At 44.3% G+C, this 21829-nt stretch overlaps 1 protein-coding gene across 13 annotated transcripts in view; it reads left to right on the top strand.

Moving 5' to 3' along the window:
- Positions 1-21829, top strand: part of LOC139262914 (protein Jade-1-like) — a 197528-nt gene that overhangs the window by 160679 nt on the left and 15020 nt on the right. For 11 of the 13 annotated variants that reach the window (XM_070878203.1, XM_070878205.1, XM_070878204.1 and 8 more), the window contains one exon: positions 18364-18492. The exons of 1 other annotated variant lie outside the window; for it this stretch is intronic. In XM_070878203.1, coding sequence (XP_070734304.1) covers positions 18364-18492 — 129 coding nt within the window. The remainder of the gene's footprint in view (positions 1-18363; positions 18493-21829) is intronic. One more of the 13 variants, XM_070878202.1, reaches the window with a different exon arrangement.

The raw sequence follows: 21829 nt of genomic DNA on the forward strand, positions 1-21829 counted from the left end.
GAGAGGATGTTTCCACTCATGGGGGAATCTAGAACTAGGGGGCATAGTTTTAGAATAAGGGATCACCCATTTAGAACTGAGATAAAGAGAAATTTCTTCTCTCAGAGGGTTGTAAATCTGTGGAATTCTCTGCCCATAGAGCTGTGGAGGCTGGGTCATTGAATATGTTTAAGGTGGAGATAGACAAATTTTTGAATGATAAGGGAGTGAAGGGATATGGGGAGCGGGCAGGGAAGTGGAGCTGAGTCCATGATCAGGTCAACCATGATCTTATTAAATGGCGGAGCAGGCTCGAGGGGCCAAATGGCCTATTCCTGCTCTTATTTCTTATGTTGTTATGTAGTTCGGTGGTTTAATTGAAAGAGTGAGGGGGTAAAAGAAAAATAATTTCCAAGAGGCCTTCATATTTGATTCACTTGCCATTTGGCTCACATTTCCAAGGGCCTGTCGGGGCAAGGGAGGTGATTTTAACAATGTAAAAGCAGGGTGACAGTGCACAGACTTCACTCTGCCTCGATCCAGACTACAAAGTGTCAAATATAAAAGCGCCTTTAGCTAACACCGCTGTACCTCATACTTTGCTTAGAAAGATCGCTGAAAATATTTTGCTGTTAGCAAGTGTGATGGTGAATGTCAAACTCTATGATGCTCCATGCAGCTGTTAAGCGGTGACATCCTAGCTGAAGGATCAGTAACTGATAAATTGGTGCCAGTTTATTGAATAGCAATGTACAATTGATTACTGAAAATAATAGTCTGTATTGTGTGATACCACTATCAGTGTACATTACATTAAGAAATGATAACAGTAGACAGATTAATAAAACTATACATGGGTTTTAGCCTCATCGTGTACCAGACAAACTTGACAGGCAGTGGCACTGCTGAGGAATACACACTCTCTAATTTGACAGAACAATTTTTTGAGAAGCTCTGTTCTGTGTCCCAGGCTGTTTTAAAGATGCCTTTCAAGCATCCAAAGTTATCAGATTTTATTAGTAGGATTGGTCTACAAGCTCAAGCATCATCATTGAAGCCGCTCAGTGACTACGCAGCAATGATGTTCAGACACCATAACCCAATCAGAACATAGCTGTTTTACCCTAGATTATTGGGTGGTGGACTGAGACTAAAACAAACACCTCATATTGCCCAAGAACACTGCCATTACATTATACCGGGAAATGTAATCAGTACTAAACTCTTAACTGTGAAAGAAAGAACTTGCCATTATGTGGTATCTTTCATTACCGTTCCAAACTATTTTTTGAAGTGTATTCACTGTTGTAATGTAGGGAAGCATGGCAGCCAAATAGCACACAGCTAGATCCCACAAACAGCAGTGAGATAAATGGCCAGATAATCTGTTTTAGTGATGCTGGCTGAGGGATAATTGTTCCCCTTCTCTTGTTTGAAAAGTACCATGGCATTCTTTACATAATGTCTCATCCAAAAGACGGCATCTCTGACAGTGCAGCACTCCTGAAGTACTGGACTGACGTGTCAACGAAGATTATGGGGGAGAAATTCGGTTGCGCCCCTGTTGCAGCGTTAACCTGGGCGGAGCGGTAAATTATGTGCCAGCAAGTGGTTTGCATCTCCTACCCCAAAATTCATCAGCTGGGTCCCGAGTTTGGAGTGGAGCACTAAGGGAAGCATTGCACACCTCTTTTAGGGTGCGCTAGGCTGGTTGAGCAAGTGAAAATCCCGAGCTATACAGCCAGCCGGGTGGGGGGGCAGAATCTGGGGGAAAAAACCACCAAAAATATTCCCAATAAATAACTCACGCCACCACAACAGAAATCGCAAAAAAAAAATGTTAAACCAATCGCACTTACCTCAGGTTAACATTACTTACCTCACTGCAGCTGCTACAGCTTGAAACGCCAGCTTCCACAGGTGTTCCCACTATGGTGCACTAACGGGACGTTAAGTTTCGGGAACGATCCAAATATCGAGCCGGTGTCTCAACCAATGGCGTTGCATACCGGCTCGCCACTTCCGGGCGGTACTGCTCCGCGCCCCCTTCGAAACCAGCAGCGAATGTGAGGCGCTGGAAGATGGCCACCCGCCCGGAAGTGCTTATTGTCGCCCCTCCAGGGCACTAACAGGGGCAGCAGAAGACTGAAAATCAGTGCTTAAATCACTAAAATGGATCTTGAACCCACGATCTTCTGACTCAGGAGGCAAGAGTGCTACCACTGATATCATGATGACATCATAAAAATTTACAGCACGGAAGGAGGCCATTTCGGCCCATTGTGTCCATGTCGGCCGAGAAAGAGCTATCCATCCTAATCCCACTTTCCAGCTCTTGGTCCATAACCTTGTAGGTTACATAGAAACATAGAAAATAGGTGCAGGAGTAGGCCATTCGGCCCTTCGAGCCTGCACCACCATTCAATGAGTTCATGGCTGAACATACAACCTCAGTACCCCATTCCTGCTTTCTCGCCTTACCCCTTGATCCCCTAGTAGTAAGGACTACATCTTACGGCACATCAATTGCACATCCAAGTACTTTTTGAATGTGGTGAGGGTTTCTGCCTCTATCACCCTTTCAGGCAGTGAGTTCCAGACCCTCACCACCCTCTGGGTGAAAAAAATTCCACTCAAATCCCCTCTAAATCTCCTACTAATTATTTTAAATCTGTGCCCCTTGGTCGTTGACCCCTCTGCTAAGGGAAATAGGTCCTTCCTATCCATTCTATCAAGGCCCCTCATAATTTTATACACCTCAGTAAGATCTCCCCTCAGCCTCCTCTGTTCCAAAGAAAACAAACTCAGTCTATCCAATCTATCCTCATAGCTAAAATTCTCCAGTCCTGGCAACATCCTCGTAAATTTCCTCTATATCCTCTCCAGTGCAATCACATCTTTCCTGTAATGTGGTGACCAGAACTGCACGCAGTACTCTTAACTGTGGCCTAACTAGTGTTTTATATAGTTCAAGCATAACCTCCCTGCTCTTATATTCTATGCCTCAGCTAATAAAGGCAAGTATTCTGTATGCCTTCTTAACCACCTTATCTACCTGGCCTGCTGCCTTCAGGGATCTATGGACATGCACTCCAAGGTCCCTTTGTTTCTCGACACTTATCAGTGTCCTACCATTTAATGTGTATTCCCTTGCCTTGTTAGCCCTCCCCAAATGCATTACCTCACACTTACCCGGATTGAATTCCATTTGGCACTGTTCTGCCCATCTGACCAGTTCATTGATACCTTCCTGCAGTCTACAACTTTCTGCTTTATTATCAACCACACAGCCAATATTTGTATCAGATCCAAACTTCTTAATCATACCTCCTACATTCAAGTCTAAATCATTGATATATACCACAAAAAGCAAGGGACCTAGTACTGAGCGCTGCGGGACCCCACTCTGAACCACTGGCCTAGTTTCGTGTGTGTGTGTGTTTTGATGTGTTTGAGTGTTTGTGTGTTGAACATGTGTTTTATGTATGTGTGTTTTGAATGTGTGTGTTTTGAATGTATGTGTGTGTTGAGTGCTTTTTCTCTGCTAAAAGCACTAACACACCTGTGTACAACTCCAGGTATGTAATGTGTCGGGCAGAGCTTGTTAAATTACAAAATCTTGCTCTTTGTGATATGAGGGCTCCGGCGAACTGCATGCTGTTGAAAGCACTGAATGTGTTAACTCAATTTTTGTGTTATTGTGTATGTGCCAGATCATAGCTGGAAAATTTTGGATGACGTTGGGCACTTCCTGCGATTGCTGTACAATTCCAGTTGTACATTTTGTTACAACAGGGTTGAGACTAATTGCAAAGAGTGACGTGGGGCCGTCTAATCTTGTTCGATGTGGGTGTTTGTTATTTTAAAGTTCGCCTTATCAGCGTTTTGAACTCCATACAGTGGACACCGGACAGCTTGCTAATGTTTGTAGTTCACGAGTAAGGCTGACCACATTCTAGTCAGTCTGGTGAGTGAAGTAAGATCCCTGTGTAGCAGCTGGTTGTGCAATCTTCTATTTGCATAACTAGTTTAAAAATAATTTGTAACTCGAAATTTGTGTTCACTATCAGTTACATCAGCAGGCAATGATGGGAATTTGAGCTGGGGCGGTTGGAATTTAGGTAATTTGGTGCCATCATCATCTTTGGCAGGCGATGTTGTCCTTTTCTGGCAGAAGTGGCAGCTTGGGGATGTTTGCGGGGAGTAGTGGTGGTACTAGAATGGTGAAGTTTTGACGATGGCTAAAGAAAAATACCATGGGAGCAATACTGTAGAAAAGTGATTTGGTGGCAGACCTTAGCAATTATCTACAATAGAGAGACAACAGCAGATGTTTCTAGGAAAAGGAATGGCGATAGTGGCTGCCCAGGGAGTGGGGAAGCTATTGTCTTGGGGAGCAGCAGCTCGTGAAGGAAGACTAGTTTGTGGAATTGCGAGCTTGCAGTCTGCAGGAGAAGCAGCAAGCAACCGAAATCAAGGCTTTGAGAATCCACGGGACCAGGTGAGTGCAGCTATGTGTAATCGGAAGGCTTTTCCCGCAGCAAGGAAGTTAAATTGAAAGTTAACCTTCGACTGAGCAAATCCAGGTGCTTCCCAGCGAGGAAGGAACAAAAACTGAAAGTGAAGTTGGGCTGCTCTTGTAGACCTCCTAGTGGCTGCTTTCAGGACAGCATTAACAGTGTAGGTGATACAAGAGGATCGAAAAAAGTGGAAGTAGAGAAAATATCTTCTTTAAAAAAGAGTCTTGCCCTCAGCAAAAGGGAAGTCTAAAGGCCAGTGTTTCATTTTTCTGTTATTTATTTGTTTGAGATTTTTCTTTAATTTTGAGGAGTGCCACTTATTCTGCAGTCAGATGATTAGCTTTCTACGATATGGTAGCAGTGCCAAATGGAATATATGTGAGCTTTATTGGCGTTTGAGGGAAGAGCAGGAGAGGGACCATGCCAGAAAGGAGCAAGAGAGGGTGGGTAAATCGAACAGCACAGGAAGTACCGAATAAAGGGAAATAAATATGTGAAATAAAACAAATAGGCTTGGGGTTTCCTCCATGTGTACAACCTGGAGGGCAGACCTGAAGATGCATCCTTCATGTGCCCATTTTGCCAATGTCAAGTTACTCCCATGTATCCTCCCAATCTCATTACAATATGACCAAACTTAAAATGGGTGTAAATGGTCATAAATTGGCATAACCACTGAGGGCCCATTGAAACGCCAAACCCACACCAGTATATTTTTCTTTGAATCTTAAAATGTACGTTTCAACTCCTTTAACTGTCATGAATGCACGTGAGGCTCAACATGGGAAGAACCTGCAATCGGGGGAAGCTTTTCAATTTTTAATGTGACTTATATTTATGCCACAAAAATGCACTAAAAGAAACAAAATGCGTTGCAGGTTTCAGTGAGGATAATCTTTTTAAACGCTCAAAGAAACTGCAATTAAAAGACCAGAAAAATGACTGTCGCCTGCTGCGTCTGAAAATCTGGTCGCAATGTTGAGACCGTTCCGTCCCCCCGGCCCCCAAACAAGTGCTCTCATTTGAGATTCGGGGCGTGAACATTTTTATGGGCAGAGATTCATTCAGTGGGAGGGTTTGATGGATGGATGTAAAAGATCAAGGAGACTTGGGCGTATTGTTGTTCTGCACATATTTCACTCACAGCCAAAATTCCGCAATTTCTTAAGTCACATACTTGGTGTGCGCCCAGATACACCTGTAATCAGGGCGCAAATACTGAGCAATTCCAGGACATAAACAACTGAAGGGCAGTTAAGCTTGGAGAGAGAGTAAGGAAATTGAGTGTTTTTTTTATGATGGTAGTTTGTAGCTTGGCCAGCTTGGCCTAGCTACAAACTATTATCACCAAACTCAGAAATTAAAGTAAAAACCACTAGAACATAAAACAACCACTCAATTTCCTTACTCTCTCTCCAAGCTTAACTGTTTCGGGGCTCATTTGTCTCTAGTTCTTCAATTGTTCCTGTAGGACTGTGTGATACATGAGAATGTTGCAGTAAGTCTTGTGTAATAGTGCTTGGCTGCAAACTGATGTCATTTTGTTGATGCATCAATATAAGAGAAGTGTTGAGTTTGGTTTTCAGACATAGTTGACTTTGAAACTCGACTTTGAAATTACCATTGCAAATTTTTTAAAAGCTGCTACAGTTATGTTGCCTCCAATCTTCATTTTGATGAGCATTATTCTCGGTTGAATTCCACTCAACCGTCTCCACATGCATTACCACAAAATTAGGTGATAACCATAGGCAGTCCCTCGGAATCGAGGAGGACTTACTTCCATTCCCAAAGTGAGTTCTTTGATGGCTGAACAGTCCGATGTGCTAAATGAGCAAAGGTTTGTCGTAACCAATCTCCACCCATATTTCCAAATAATTACCATTATCTTGGGCATTTCTACCTGATACAAACCAGCAGTCAGCTTAGTCATCAAGTGTTTTAAATTTGGTCATTCATCTCCAATGCTGCCTGGTTGTTGTGAACTTTGACTGTCCTTATAATCAACTAGTTGAATATTAATAGCATGGTGGAAACCAATGTTAGATCCAGTCATGTGTCTAACTGTCCAATGGGTGGTTGGCATTCCAGTTACACACAAAAAAACACAAGAGGCTGGAATTTCTGATTGATTGCACCTGATAAAGACGAGCCAATCAGAAATATGAGAAGAGATTTATTACGCCAGAATTCCTTTTATTTAGTGCCCTACCTAATTTTCCAGTTGTCTTTTCGTGAGTCATTAGAAGTGCTCACCAGTTTCCCCAGTTCCAGCATTTTAATGAGGCCCCAGTGACATAATTTAGCTGTCAACACAATTTCAGGAGTTTGCACTATAAAAGCGCTGAGTCACAAACCTGCCCATATAAAATAGGCATCTTGGATTGCTTTGGGATGTACTGGCGATGGAAATGCATTCAAAGAGGTCTAAATGATTGCTACTTTGTGAATCTGGTTTTCCAGCTTTTTGATTTTTTTTTTCAATTTATCAATCTCAGTGCTTGGTTGCTGAGGAGGCTTTATGTCGAGTGCATTGGCACTGCCTTTATTTGCACATCTGCAATATTGGCACAGTGGGGATTCCCCAAGATTCTTCCCCCTTTATGATTTTTGGAGGAGGAGCAACATAGGGATGGCAATCCATAACAGGCTACATAGAGGCACACTATTCCCACCTGGCAAGACCCTTAAACTGCATTTACAGGCAGATGTACACCTGTATTGGATTTGTTCGAGTTGGTCTGCAGATAGTCTAGATCACCAAAAGGAGAAGTGACAGCTTACAACTGCAAACATCTGCAACTAACATGCACCATAAAGCTACCAGTGACAGTAATGGTCAACTGTGCTCTGACATTCTCTGCCTGCAGACATGCTACAGTGCTGTCCTATGGGGAAGGCGCCCTGGAACAGCGAACAAGGCCACCCTCCCTACTGTCATCTCTGTCAACACCAACTCCACTGGGCCAGTCATTCCTGCCACCACGCTTATTTAAAGGGTCTGCACCTGAAGCACTGACTTTTATCTGTTCTTTGAACCTGACTGACCTGCTGAGTGTTTCCTCCACTTTCTGTTTTTGTTTCAGATTTTCAGCATCATCAGATTGTTGCTTTTTATTCTTTGGCCGTTCACTAAAGGATGTCATGTTTTAGGATTTTCTAGTTATTTTTTCCCCGAAAAGATTTGAGAAAAAGTAACTTTTAAGTGTGGGGTTTTAAAATAAATGTGGATTTGCACAGGTTGTAAAAGGAAGGCCACCGGCTGCAGCCATTTGTTGAACTAAAGCCAACCACTGACACCTTTACCCAGGACAATGGGATATAATAGTTATCTCTGGGGCTCCCAATAACCATTTTCATCATTGATGGTGGGGGGATGCTGGAATTAAATGTCGAAATTTGTGCAAAGCTAGTTTCGAACGGATGAAGTGCAGTACAGGTGCAGCGTCCAAAATCATGATTCCGGAATGTTCCGGACTCCAGACCCATTGGTGGCAGGGTCGTCCGGAATCTGTAAAATGTTCCGGAATCCGGACCTGCCGACCTCGGGACCTCGCCGCTGCCCGACCTCAGGTCTCACTTTGCCATTGCTGCCCTTACCTCGCCGCCATTGCCCTTACCTCGGCCCACCCCAATACTTCCTCTGCGATGGGGCCCACCGGCCCCAACACTTCCTTGGCGGCGGGGCCTGCCCGAACAGCTCCACCTCGGCAAGGCCCCGCCCGAACAGCTCCTCCATGTCGGAGCCCGCCCGAACACTTCCTCAGTGGCAGGGCCTGCCCGAACAGCTCCACCTCGGCGGGGCTCCGCCCGAACATTTCCTCGGTGGCGGGGCCTGCCCGAACAGCTCCTCCATGTCGGAGCCCGCCCGAACATTTCCTCGGTGGCGGGGCCTGCCCGAACAGCTCCTGCATGTCGGAGCCCGCCTGAACACTTCCTCGGTGGCGGGGCCTGCCCGAACAGCTCCTCCATGTCGGAGCCCGCCCAAACAACTCCACGACGGCGACACGCCCCCCCCCCCCCAGCCTTTCTGATGTTCTGAAATCCGGAAATACCCGAACCTGGGCTCGGATGTTTCCGGATTCGTGACGTCAGAAAAACGATCCAAGGTCTGGAAAAACGCGGAATCCGGAACAGCCTAAGTCCCAAGGGTTCCGGATTCTGGACGCTGCACCTATAGCAGGTTTTATTAGATGATTTTCTGTCCAACCCCTGGAGAGGGAGGAATTGATATCCCGGCCTCAGCTTCCTGTGGGGACAAGGAGGTGAAACTTGAGACAGATACGTGAGGAACTAAGTAGCAAGGGACTGTGAAAAGATGAGAATACAGTAGAGAGAAGTTAGAAAATGAGCTTTAAGTCAAGCAACATGAGCCACTAAAGTGGGGTAGTGTAGCATGATCATTATTTTTATATCATGCAACGACAAGTTGTATTATTGGAAATAAGTGAATCTAATTGTAACTGTTTTGCTTATTCATTTGATGGAAAATAATAGTTTTACAATTCATATCAAGTCTTGTCGAAGTGGCCACTCTGTCCATCTTCGGATATTTTGAAGAACTACACATGCAAAAGATACGGTGCAGATCATAAAGCAATTCTATTGTTGCATTCCTGGGTTATGTTTTCATCCAAGTAGATATCGAGCAGTGTGAGTCAACTTCCACAAAAGTAAGATGCTCAGACTGATTAAGGGAGTGACTGATGCCCAGAACCCACATGTGTGACAAAGGCCAATTTCCCGTCTCTCCTCCCCCCCTCCCCAAACCAGTGTGAGCTCGATACCCACCCCCATTATTTTATGAAGGGGACACTGAAAAATCAGGCAGGGTGGCACACAGGTTGTTGCTCATAACTCACTGCACAACTGATGCCCGATTGGAAAATCTATCCTAAGAGACCCAAATCAGAACAAATATAAGTAGCTAGTGTAATATTGATGTTCTGCACTAGGTGTAAACATTTGTTTGTAAATACTATGGGCCCAAGTTTCCACATGATTTGCGCCTGATTTTTAGGAGCAACTGGTGGAGAACGGACTATTTTAGAAATCGCAATTCTCCACATTTTTTTTTCTGCAGTTCTAGTCAGGTAGAACAGTTCTACTTTGGAACAGAATTTTTTCTTCAAAAGGGGGCGTGTCCGGCCACTGACGCCTGATTTGAAAGTTTCCACAGTGAAAACGTACTCCAAACTAAAGTAGAATGGAGCAAGTGAAGATTTTTGTAGAACTGAAAAAACCTGTTCTACACATTAAAAAATCAGGCGCAGGTTACAAATTAGGCGTCCAGAACGAGGTGGGGGGGGGGAAGGGAACTCATTAAATTCTACAATAAATCCTTATTTATACTTCTCAAATATTATACAAATAAATCCAACCTGAATAAACATTTATAAGCAAAGAAAAGATTAAATAAACCATCTTCCTACCTGTGTGAAAATGCTTCAGCCAGGGAGAATTCTGCAGCCGTTTGTTGCCACTGAGCGGGAGGGGGGGGAGAAAGCCGTTCGTGCCGCTGAGCGGGAGGGGGGGGGGGAGGAGAAAGCGGTTTGTTGTTGTGGAGGGGAGGGAGGGGAAGGAGACAGCGGTTTGTTGCCGTGGAGGGGAGGGAGGGGAAGGAGACAGCGGTTTGTTGCCGCGGAGGGGAGGGAGGGGAAGGAGACAGCGGTTTGTTGCCGTGGAGGGGAGGGAGGGGAAGGAGACAGCGGGTTGTTGCCGCGGAGGGGAGGGAGGGGAAGGAGACAGTGAGAAGGGAAGCCCCAGTGCTGATGTGCTGATGCAATGTGATTTTATTAAAAAATGTTCAAAAATTAAACAGCTACAAAGAACTACAAAAATGGCCGAGTGCCAATGTTTTTTTTCACACTGAGCATGCGCAAACGCTCCAACGCGCATGCACAGCATTGCCGGCAGGAAAAAAACTCATTTAAATAGTACCCGCCCCCTCCCACTTACAAAATCGGCGTGAGTGTAGGCTCCGCCCCCCTGGGCACCGCGCCAAACAGACAAGGAGCTGCAAAGCGCTCGAGAATAGCGCGTTTTTTTTCTGGCACCGTTTTAGGCGCGAAAAACGGGCGCCCAGCTCAGAGGGGCGCCCGTTTTTTATCCTGTGGAAACTTGGGCCCTATATCCTGTAATGTTTAAGAGCAGGCACAAATGTTCTGCATACTTTGAATCCTTGATTCCAATGTTGGGCTCCTGAGCAATTGAACTTTGAATCTGAATGGACTCCCCCAAACTCACAATCCTTGCTCTGACAATGATGGAAAGTCATCTTCTTTTATTTTTTTTTCACCAATTTCCTCCCCTCTCTTCCTGGAGATGTAAGCTCTTTGCTGCACCATAGTTCCACAAGTGCCCAGTGCCCTCCAGTACCTTACCCTAAAGGTATGTGTGAATCTTGATAATGAGTGTCAGCAGGCCATTTAGCCACTTGGAGAGCATCTCAACTGAGCCCAATCTTGTCCACACCAACTGTCCACTTCTATCAGGGGGTCACTAGATAGTGGTTAGAAACAGGAATGTTGACTGATTTTCCCCTCCATGACTCAAAGATGCCAAAGCCAATTATAATGCTGCTACTGCTGTCTCAGTTAAGATTAGCTAACTCGGGACAGATTGGAGAATAGTACCGAAAAATTTCCCAGTCTAAATGATTTAGCAGCTGAGTGTAAGGGGTATAGAGTTGTAGCAGGCAAAAAGCAGACAGATTAAGAGGGCTTATCAGTATTAGGAGGGTCTGAGGAATCGGTGAAGTTCCTCTACCTTACGATATGGATTATTGCCTATGTAGGTAAAGCACTCTGATAATGAATGGTTAATTCATCCTTAACCTTAATAACACATAACAAAGACAGTACAGGTCAGCAGTTACAATACATAACATTTTAGCTGGAAGTCTCTGAGGAAGAGATAAGAAAGCTAGTATTTTGGGAACAGAGCTACAAAGAGGCTAAGACAAAGATCACATCACTGAACAACTTGATTGGCATTGCATGTACCACTCAGAGTCAGTCTGATAAGAGACAACAAATCAATGTAACTTCGCTGCTAACAGTAGACCTATCGATGATTTTGTAGGAGGGTAGCCCCCCCTCCAAAAACTGTATAAATTGAACTTGAAACCTCTTGTACTTTGAAGGTTCCACGATTGAACTTTCCCTTGCATTTGCTCGAAATAAAGCCGGTTGAACCGAAGGTTTCATTTGTTTGATTCCGTGGTCGTTATACGGAGGGCGAGGTGTTGACTTCCTATATCAGGTAGTCCACCTCAAGGAAGAGAAGTCTTCCTATTACCCCAACATGAGCTACTGGGGAAGCCAACTTCATGTTCAGTCATTCATTAGCTGTCCATAGATGGCATGTCCGAGAAGCCATTGTTATGAACCATTAGATCACTAGTTTCAACAAAGATACTTTGGCTGTAAAATAATTCTTGGCTGATGTGCTTGCGTTTGATTAGCTTGTCACTAGAAATCTTTCTAACCACTTTAGCTATGTTGCAGCCCTATTAGGTTTACATGTGTTCGCTATGCAACAGTACAATTAACACTTTGGATTATGAATGCTGTATATGAATTAGTTCAGTATTGTACATAAGAACAAAAGAAATAGGAGCAGGAGTAAGCCATTTGGGCCCTCGAGCCTGCTCTACCATTCAATAAGATTATGGCTGATCTGATCTTGGCCTCAACTCCATTTCCTGCCTGCTCCCTATAACCCTCAATTCCCCTATCATTCAAAAATCTGTCTATCTCTACCTTAAATATATTCAATGACCAGTCTCAACTGCTATCTGGGATAGAGAATTCCAAATTTTCACGACCCTCTGAGAGAAGAAATTCTTCCTCATCTCCATTTTAAATGTGCGACCCCTTATTCTGAAACTGCCCCCTACTTCTAGATTCCCCCAAGAGGGGAAACATCCTCTCTGCATCTACCCTGTCCAGCCCCCTCAGAATCTTATACACTTCAATAAAATCACCTCTCAGTCTTCTAAACTCCAATGAGTATAGGCCAAACCTGTTCAACCTTTCTTCATAAGACAACCCCTTCATCTCAGGAATTAACCAAGTGAACCGTCTCTGAACTGCCTCCAATGCAAGTATATCCCTCCTTAAATAAGGAGACCAAAATTCCAGGTGTGGTCTCACCAACACCAACAGCAAGACTTCCTTACTGTTATTCTCCATCCCCCTTGCAATAAAGGCCAACATTCCATTTGCCTTCCTAATTACTTGCTGTACGTGCGTGGTAACATTTTGTGTTTCATGTACAAGATCCCACTGTACTGCAGCATTTTGTATTCTCTCTCCATTTAAATAATAATTGGCTTTTTATTTTTCCTACCAAAGTGGATAACCTCACATTTTCCCACATTATATTCCATCTGCCAAATTTTTGCCAACTCACTTAACCTATCTATATCATTTTATAGATTTTTTGTGTCCTCTTCACAACTTGCTTTCCCACCTATCTTTGTATCATCACCAAATTTAGCTACATTGCACTCAATCCCTTCATCCAAGTCATTAATATAGATTGTAAATAGTTGAGGCCTCAGCACTGATCCCTGTGACAGCCCACTAGTTATGGTTTGCTAACCTGAAAATGACCCATTTATCCTGACACTCTGTTTTCTGTCAGTTAGCCAATCCTCTATCCATGTTAATTTATTACCCCCAACCCCGTGAGCTCTAATCTTGTGCAATACACTTTTATGTGGCACCTTATCGAATGCCTTCTGGATATCCAAATACACCACATCTACTGGTTCCCCTTTATCCACCCTGCTCGTTACATCCTCAAAGAACTCTCGCAAATTTGTCAAACATGATTTCCCTTTCATAAAACCATGCTGACTCTGCTTGACTGTATTATGATTTTCTAAATGTCTTGCCACTACTTCCTTAATAATGGACTCCAGCATTTTCTGACTGCCAGATGTTAGGCTAACTGGTCTATAGATTCCTGCTTTCTGCCTCCCTCCTTTCTTGAATAGGGGCGTTACACTTGCGGTTTTCCAATCCACTGGAACCTCTCCAGAATCCAGTGAATTTTGATAGATTACAACCAATGCATCCACTGTCTCTGCAGCCACTTCTTTTAAGACCCTAGGGTGCAGCCCATCAGGTCCAGGGGACTTGTCCATCTTTAGTTCCATTAGTTTGCCTAGTACTTTTTCTCTAGTGATAGTGATTGTTTTAAGTTCCCCTCTCCCTATACCCCCTCGACTATCTATTATTATTGGGATGTTTGTGTGCCTTCTACTGTGACGACCGATACAAAATATTTGTTCAAAGTCTCTGCCATTTACCTGTTCCCCATTATTAATTTCCAAGGCTCATCCTCTAAGGGCCCAACATTTACTTTAGCTACTCTCTTCCTTTTTATATACCTGTATCTACCTTTATATATTCCTCTTACTGTCTGTTTTTATATTTCTTGCTAGTTTACTCTCATAATCTATCTTCTCTCTCTTTATTTTTTTAGTCGTCCTTTGCTGGTTTCTAAACATTTCCCAATCCTCTGGCCTACCACTAATCTTTGCAACATTTTATGCCTTTGTTTTCCATTTGATACCATCCTTAACTTCCTTAGTTAGCCACAAATGATTCTTCCTTCTCTTAGCATCTTTCTTTCTGACTGGAATATATCTTTGCTGAGAGTTATGAAATATCTCCTTAAATGTCTGCCACTGCTTTTCTACCATTTTACCCTTTAATCTATTTTCCCAGTTGATATACTAGTATAAGTAATAATTAATGTCTCTTCCTGTGAGTCTGTGACAGACTAACAAGAAACTGAGAAAACAGTCATTTTTTATTTTACTTGCATGAATGATGTTGCCTCTTTATAGATCATAATGATTTGTAGTATTTATATAATTTTGTTTATTTTTGTGTTTAAAATTAACTAGCTCGATGAAGATCTGTGACCTTCGTGGTTTTTGTGACTCAGTATCATACCAGCCTTTACATTTAGCCATAAAACTATCGAGAATCTGCAACACCTTTTCAAAGAATTATTCTACCTTACAAAAACACAATCTGCTCCCAGTACTATGCATTGATTCGATAATTCAATAATCTCTCCAAGTGTACAGTAAGCTGATTTTTTTGTACCTTTCAAGATGTTAGAAATCGATTTGGTTGCACCATCAGTGTCTGTGTTTAAACCATTCTGCCACCAAGCACTGAAGAGGATCTTCTTTGTAATTTTCAGCGGTTGAAGCACAGTACCTTGGGACTCAGTATCAATAGACAGCGTTTGTTATCTGCCCGTGTTGATTTCATGCTTAAGAAAGATGTTGAACTTAGTAATTGGTGTTGTTTGGGTTCGTAGTTCCCAGGCTGGACTAGAACTAATTGATAGACTGTGCTTACTAGCATCAGGCTGCAGCACAAAGGTGAATCTGTGAGGAGATTTGATAAGCGAGAATGTTCATTTAGAATATCTTGCTGAGAGTAATTGCGCAATTAAATATGAACACCTTTCATATGTCATCATAAAGATACCCAATCCTAGGTGATGTCATTAAAACACTGCTGGGTGAATTGTGCACACCATTCAGAACTGTTTAAGGGTTGTGCAATGGATAACATAAGAACATAAGAATTAGGAACAGGAGTAGGCCATCTAGCCCCTCGAGACTGCTCCGCCATTCAACAAGATCATGGCTGATCTGGCCGTGGACTCAGCTCCACTTACCCGCCCGCTCCCCGTAACCCTTAATTCCCTTATTGGTTAAAAATCTATCTATCTGTGATTTGAATACATTCAATGAGCTAGCCTCAACTGCTTCCTTGGCAGAGAATTCCACAGATTCACAACCCTCTGGGAGGAGAAATTCCTTCTCAACTCGGTTTTAAATTGGCTCCGCCGTATTTTGAGGCTGTGCCCCCTAGTTCTAGTCTCCCCGACCAGTGGAAACAACCTCTCTGCCTCTATCTTGTCTATCCCTTTCATTATTTTAAATGTTTCTATAAGATCACCCCTCATCCTTCCGAACTCCAACGAGTAAAGACCCAGTCTACTCAATCTATCATCATAAGGTAACCTCCTCATCTCCGGAATCAGCCTAGTGAATCGTCTCTGTACACCCCCTCCAAAGCTAGCATATCCTTCCTTAAGTAAGGTGACCAAAACTGCACGCAGTACTCCAGGTGCGGCCTCACCAATACCCTGTTTAAAGTAAGGGTTTAGAAACTCAGCCAGTTCAGATTCTTGTAATTCATTTTCAAGGAATAAAACTGTTGGAGAAAGAATTGCTGCAGTGTTGCTGTAGTGCTTAGTTAAATATAGGGGACAATTTTCCCCCTCTCTCCCTGTAAGTCAAGGTTCAAGTGGTTTTAATCGGCCCAACATATGCCGACCTATCAGTTGGCAGGGGTTTATCCCCGGAAGTAGGAGTGAAAACCCAAGCACTACTGCAGGCCTTGTTGGTCACAAATGGCTGCTGTGTTTGTCTACATAATAACAATGGCTACACTTCAAAAGTAATTCCTTGGTTGTGAAGTGGTTTGGGATGGACTGAAGATGTGATGAAGTTCTGTATAAATGCAAGTTTTTTCTTTCTTAGAGAGCAATCTGGGCTTTGCATGGAAGATGATTGATAGCAGTTATAGTTGTGCTAGGCTGCGAGTTTCAGAGGTGGGGCAGCTCACTTGAAAGCACATGTCTAGATTTCAGGCTAGAATTTTTTTCAATTTGGGCACTCTGACATCTAACTGAAATGCCAACTCTCTGCTGAGCACATGGACAGCTCTAACATGGAACGATTTTCACCACCGCTTCATTTCTCTTTGAATAAGTTTCTGTATTGATCATGGTGTCAGCTTTGGTTCAGATATAGTGCTCTCACTTCTGAGTCAGGCGGTCGTGGGTTCAAGGCCCATTCTAAAATCTTGAGCACATAATGTAGGCTGACACTTCAGTGCAGTACTGAGGGAGCACTGCACTGTTGGAAGTGCCGTCTTTCGGATGAAATGTTAAACCGAGGTTCCATCTGCTCTCCAGTGGATATAAACAATCCCATAGCACTATTCGAAGAGCAGGGGAGTTCTAGTATCATGGCCAACATTTATCCTTCAGCTTACATCACTAAAACAGATTATGTGATCATTTATCTCAGTGCTGTTTGTGGAACCTTGCTGTGCACAAATTGGCTGCTGTGTTTTCCTGCATTACAGCAGTGACTACATTCCAGAATTGACTGCAGCATTTTGGGACATCCTGAAAGTGTGAATGGTGCGATATAAATTAAAGTTCTTTCTGTAAAAACATTTTTTTGGAGGGAAGGTGGTATGGGGTTGTACCAAGGAATGGTGAGGTGTGGGTTTGTGCCCACCAGAGGTAGTCTTCCTGATTTCAGAGCACAGTAGGAGCAGGTTGTCTGTCCTTGTGTGTTAAAAGCTGTGCTACCTGATTTTTTTCTTCTTTTTCCAATTGCCCCTTTAATTTCCTCCTTTTCTGCTGAAGGCGCTGAGTTATCCTGGAGTACAACTAGCAGCCCTTGGGTACCTTACAACAGCATCCATTCTTCAGTTAATGCAGGCTATATAACCACCCATAGCTTACCAAACCCTCTTCTTACCCTTGCTCGCACACACATAGATACACATAGGGGCAATTCTGATTGTTCTGTGCCCTCCTTAGCTCATGGGCAATGACAATAAATATAATGCTCCCAACGCTACTCTGGCTCAGGTTAACTCACTCAGCACTAATCCTGTTACCGTAGAGCACAGTTCTAAATCAGACATTACATTTACTAACTGCATCAGCAAGAACAACAATGGATGAATTAAAAATTGAAAATCTTGAATAGTCCTCTATATACATCTATTATATTCACTCCTGTTCATTGGCAGTTTGTCCAGATTAAACATTACCATGCTTACATCCTAAAATGTGCGCAGTCACTTGTTCTAAGATGCTTTTTATTTTAATAATTTACTGAATTACAGCAGATCAAAGGTAACAACCAGCTAAAACCTTTTACACCCTGGACAAACTTCCAATGTAGACAACTATCTGCGAGAAATTGCGCAATAGAAAGTAATTACTGATTATCAATTTCGAATTTCTGATGTCAGTAAAATATAGAAAATCGGCTATTCCGAAACTGGTTGCGTAAAAGCCACTTTCTGATAAAGCAGTAAAATCTTACCTACGTTTGAAGTTCCAGCAGATAGATAGAGCCTTAAATAATGAAATCTGGTCACCTGTTATGCGCCTTTGCGTTTGTCCGATAAACCAGCCTCCTCTGTACTTTCATTCCATAGCTAATGTTTTTCTTGGTAGCTAAGGCTGGGTGACAGTATAATGACTCACTTTCAAGCATGACTGTATATTATGTTTGAATAACACTGCTCTTGTTACTGCCATCAGAAAATGCTTCTAATTTTTACTAAAAGAATTGGAAAAAAATTCAATTTATTTTTCTCCCACTGACTATAGCCAGGAAAACAGACAGACAGGCAACCTGCTCCTGGGTTTCTCCAATAGGAATTGGCTACTAAGAGGTTTGTGAGACTGTCCATAAGGATGACTTCCTCCTCTGGCTTTGTTCATTACTTCCCCACGGCATCGTGACTAAGATCACCTGGACAGTTGCAGGCATGATATTTAATGTCCTACTGCTCAGTAATGTTGCACATCAGTGCTCCAGTGAGCTGCACCACTTTGCTGCCCGGGATCTATTTGTCTAAACTCAGATTTCAGTTTTACCTGAGTCTGATTCTGTAACATTCACACAAAACCTACGTCCTGCTCCCACAGTCTCCTTTCCATTAAATAAATACAGCAGCCATCCATGTTACCAGATTTGGGAAATTCTGTGTTGGATTCTCTGTCCTAGGATATTCTGGAAAAAAAATAAAAGGAAAACTGAGTGAACCAAAGGAGCGTGGGAAGAACAGATCAAAGGGCAGTCTTGAGAAGAAAGGCAAGTTAAAGAGTGAAACGCGGTCCTTATTGAAGCAACTTGGTAAGTCACCTAGGTGCTCATTGTTGTCTAAAACAAAAGAAAAGTCAGGAATAGCAACATGCTGGTACTCCAGTGCCATGTGCATCTGGGATGTGGAGGGAGCTGGGGGGGAGTGTTCTTTGTTCATATGATTCTCTAAAGGTCAAGAACATTGGGCTGGATTTTTGGCTTTGATGATTTCGGGGCGGTAAAATTGGCACCCGGGAACAGTTTGTGCCCCAGTCATCAAAATTGGGCAGCTGGGCCCTGAGTCTGGGACGCAGAGCTAAGGGAGGCGTTATACACCTCTCAGGGTGTTAGCATGGGAAAATTTCGAGCTAAAGAGCCAACCTGGCAGTGCTCCGAGAGAAGCCTGGGGAGAAACTCCCCCACAAAAACATTCCCAATACATAGCCCACGCCACAACAACATAAATCGCCAAAAAAAAGATAAAACAACCACACTCACCTTCGGACTGCATTACTGGCCTCTCTGCAGTCAGTGTAGGTTGGATCGCCCGATTTTTCAGGCGGTCATAGCGGGGTGCGCTGCGGAGCGTACGGGTCGGGCGGGAGTCAAAAAGCGCGCCAATGTCGCAACCAGGGGCGTTGCACACCAGCGTAGCTCTTCCAGGCAGTAGTGGTCCGGGCCGCCATAAAACCAGCCAACAAACCCCTCGCAGGGCGCTGGAGGCTGCCCAGAGGATCTCAGCGGCGCCATTGCCACCGCTCCGGGGCGAAAAACGGGGCGCAAAGGACTGGAAGCTCCGCCCCAATAATTAGCTTTTGTCAGGGGTGCCACAAAGCTCTTTTCTTCCCCATAAGGAGGGAGGTGAAATAGGTAATATCTCCGATTCCCTGGCAGCCACCTCTAAACAGGGAGCAGGTCATCTGCGCACTTTCAGTGTATGATTTTTTTCCTCAGCACTTCAAGCAGTAATGAGGTGAGATATTCAGAATGTCATATCATTTGTCACATGTTGTGTAACACTGACGTCTTTGTATGAGGCTACACGCATGAATTTAGCAGGCCTCTCGGTGAGCTTCATTTGAGAGCTTTGAATGACACAGCATTCCAGGTTTCATCTTGCTTGTCGTCTTCCCTTCTAACTAAGGGAGCGAGACCAGACTAGAACGGGGAAATGAAGGAAGAATCTTTGTCTATGCTGTTGCATCGTCACTCCTGGAAGATGTGCAATGAATTTATGGCATCTGTAAAAATATCAATGAACTAAACTGAAGAGGATTATGTGGTTATGTGGATATAGGAAGCAAATTTGCATAAGAGGAAAGTAAGGAGCAATAAATTGCTTTGCATGGCTATATTTGTCCACCCCAGTAGATCTTTTTCTCTTCCCATTCTAACGGTCCTTATAGGCTGTGCCAAGTTGCGTATGGTTCTGGATTCAGATACCCTAGACACTGCAGTGAAACTTAAATTCATTGGGGTTGAAAATCCAATCAACCCACTCCATTGGTGGAAGTGCGGTGAAGCAGGCTGTAGGTCCACTGATCCCCCAAAGATGCAGACCCAATTCGAAATTGCAGGAAAGGGGCATTAGCATAGTTGGGGCGGAGCACCAATGCCTGCAAGGTAACTTCAGTACAACCCACCCTGATCTGCCCTTCAAAATCCCACAGCCACTCCACCTGAGGTGCCCCGAGGCCACTGCTAGGCCAAAGATGAAGGGGAGTTTAAAAATTCATCTGAAAGGAGCCAATTCCCAGCATAACAAAAATAATCAGTCCCCTTCAGGATCAGTTGTTTATCTGAGAGACTTTTTAAAACCTTTTCTAGGGCTTTCATGGAACTCTTTCCAACTCTTAACCGAGAGTTCCACTGAGGGCACAATAGGTGGAATTTTGGGATAGGCTGGGACAGCAACCCCGCCCGCCCTTCCCCCCCCCCCACCCTGCCCCCTCCACCCCCCATCAACTTGGGATCCAGCAGAGGCAACCCGAAGGGGCTCAGGTACGCATGGAGGAGACGGCGCTGGCTGTTCTTCGGAGGGCAATTGCTGAGCCTGTGGCCAGTGAGAGGGCTGAAGCGATCTAAGATGCCGGTATCCTCATAACTAATACTCCTTCTCACATCCTACTTCCCCTTCATCCCACAATCTCTTCTGATTTACAAGCTGCACCGAGTGGAAGATTGCAAGTCTTGCTCCCCTCCCCTCGCCACAACCCTACCCTTGTGCCTTCCTCATTTTAGAGTCCCAAGAAATCCAACCTGCCCAGTCAGTGTTGCAAGAAGAAGAGGGAGAGAAGAGGAGAGTGATGATGAAAACGAAACAGCGGCACTCAGATACTGGCATTGTGCGGAGTTTAGAGGGTAGCTTAGAGGCAGGATCTGCATGTGTTGAGTGATCGGGCACGAGTGGGCTGCAGCCATGGCAGGGGCAAAGGGTAGCACAGGTGCCCGCTCGCCGGAAGGCAAGCTCGCAAACCAGTTTTGCTGCACAGAACTCAGATGAGGACTTTGGTGCAGACGACGGCCGAATGTCGATGGGTATGCACAACAAAATGTTTGGTGTATTGGCAGGCCCAACAAAAAGCCCGAGTGTGATGTCAAGGAGCATGGAGGAGTCGGCACCAACCTTGCACAGGGCTTTGCACAGATGTTGGGCCCATCACTTCCACCATGGAAATAATGGGCAACTCCATTAGCGCAATTGTGGACCCAACCATGATGCAGAGTCTGATGGCTGATGTCTCGGCTTCCATTGTAGCACAAGCAGAAGGCACAATGTCTGAGTGCTGCGGTGGGAGCTCAGACTGCTCTCATGCAGGCTCAGCTTACTGCCACGCAAGCTCAGACTGCTGCCATCGTGGCCAATGTTTCTAGGGTGTAAATGATTTAAAATATCCCATTATTTGCATGCCCTCCCTGCAAACACAATGGGGAGAATGTTCCAACACTGTTTTGCTTGAGCTTGGAGTAGTTTTAAGGATTCAAGCAAGTTATTTTGTCTTGGTCCCAGGAGTTCAGTTGTGTCAGGGAACAAGTGGGCCTACTCACTGTCGGACGAGAGGTCTCCAAAGCACACAGGCCAGCACAGGCGCTGCTGCTAGTTGCAAAAAGGTGCATCTCCTTGCTAGGTCAGAGTGCAACCCTCCTCACCACAAATACATAGCTGAAGCACCTATCCAAACAACTGATGCTCTGACTGAGGAAATGCCAAGCAGTCTGGCACCTCACCCACCCCCAATGTCTAAACCACTTCCCAGGAGGAGAAAGCAGGCCAGCAGGAAGGAAATAAGCTCGCGACAGATAAGCACGGCAGCAACTCCAACCAACAGGGCCAGTAAAAGTGAGATTTTCATCGAAAGGATTGTACAGGAGGAGCACAGACATTGCA

This window comes from Pristiophorus japonicus, chromosome 4 (assembly GCF_044704955.1).
Source record: "Pristiophorus japonicus isolate sPriJap1 chromosome 4, sPriJap1.hap1, whole genome shotgun sequence".
Classification (NCBI taxonomy): domain Eukaryota; kingdom Metazoa; phylum Chordata; class Chondrichthyes; family Pristiophoridae; genus Pristiophorus; species Pristiophorus japonicus.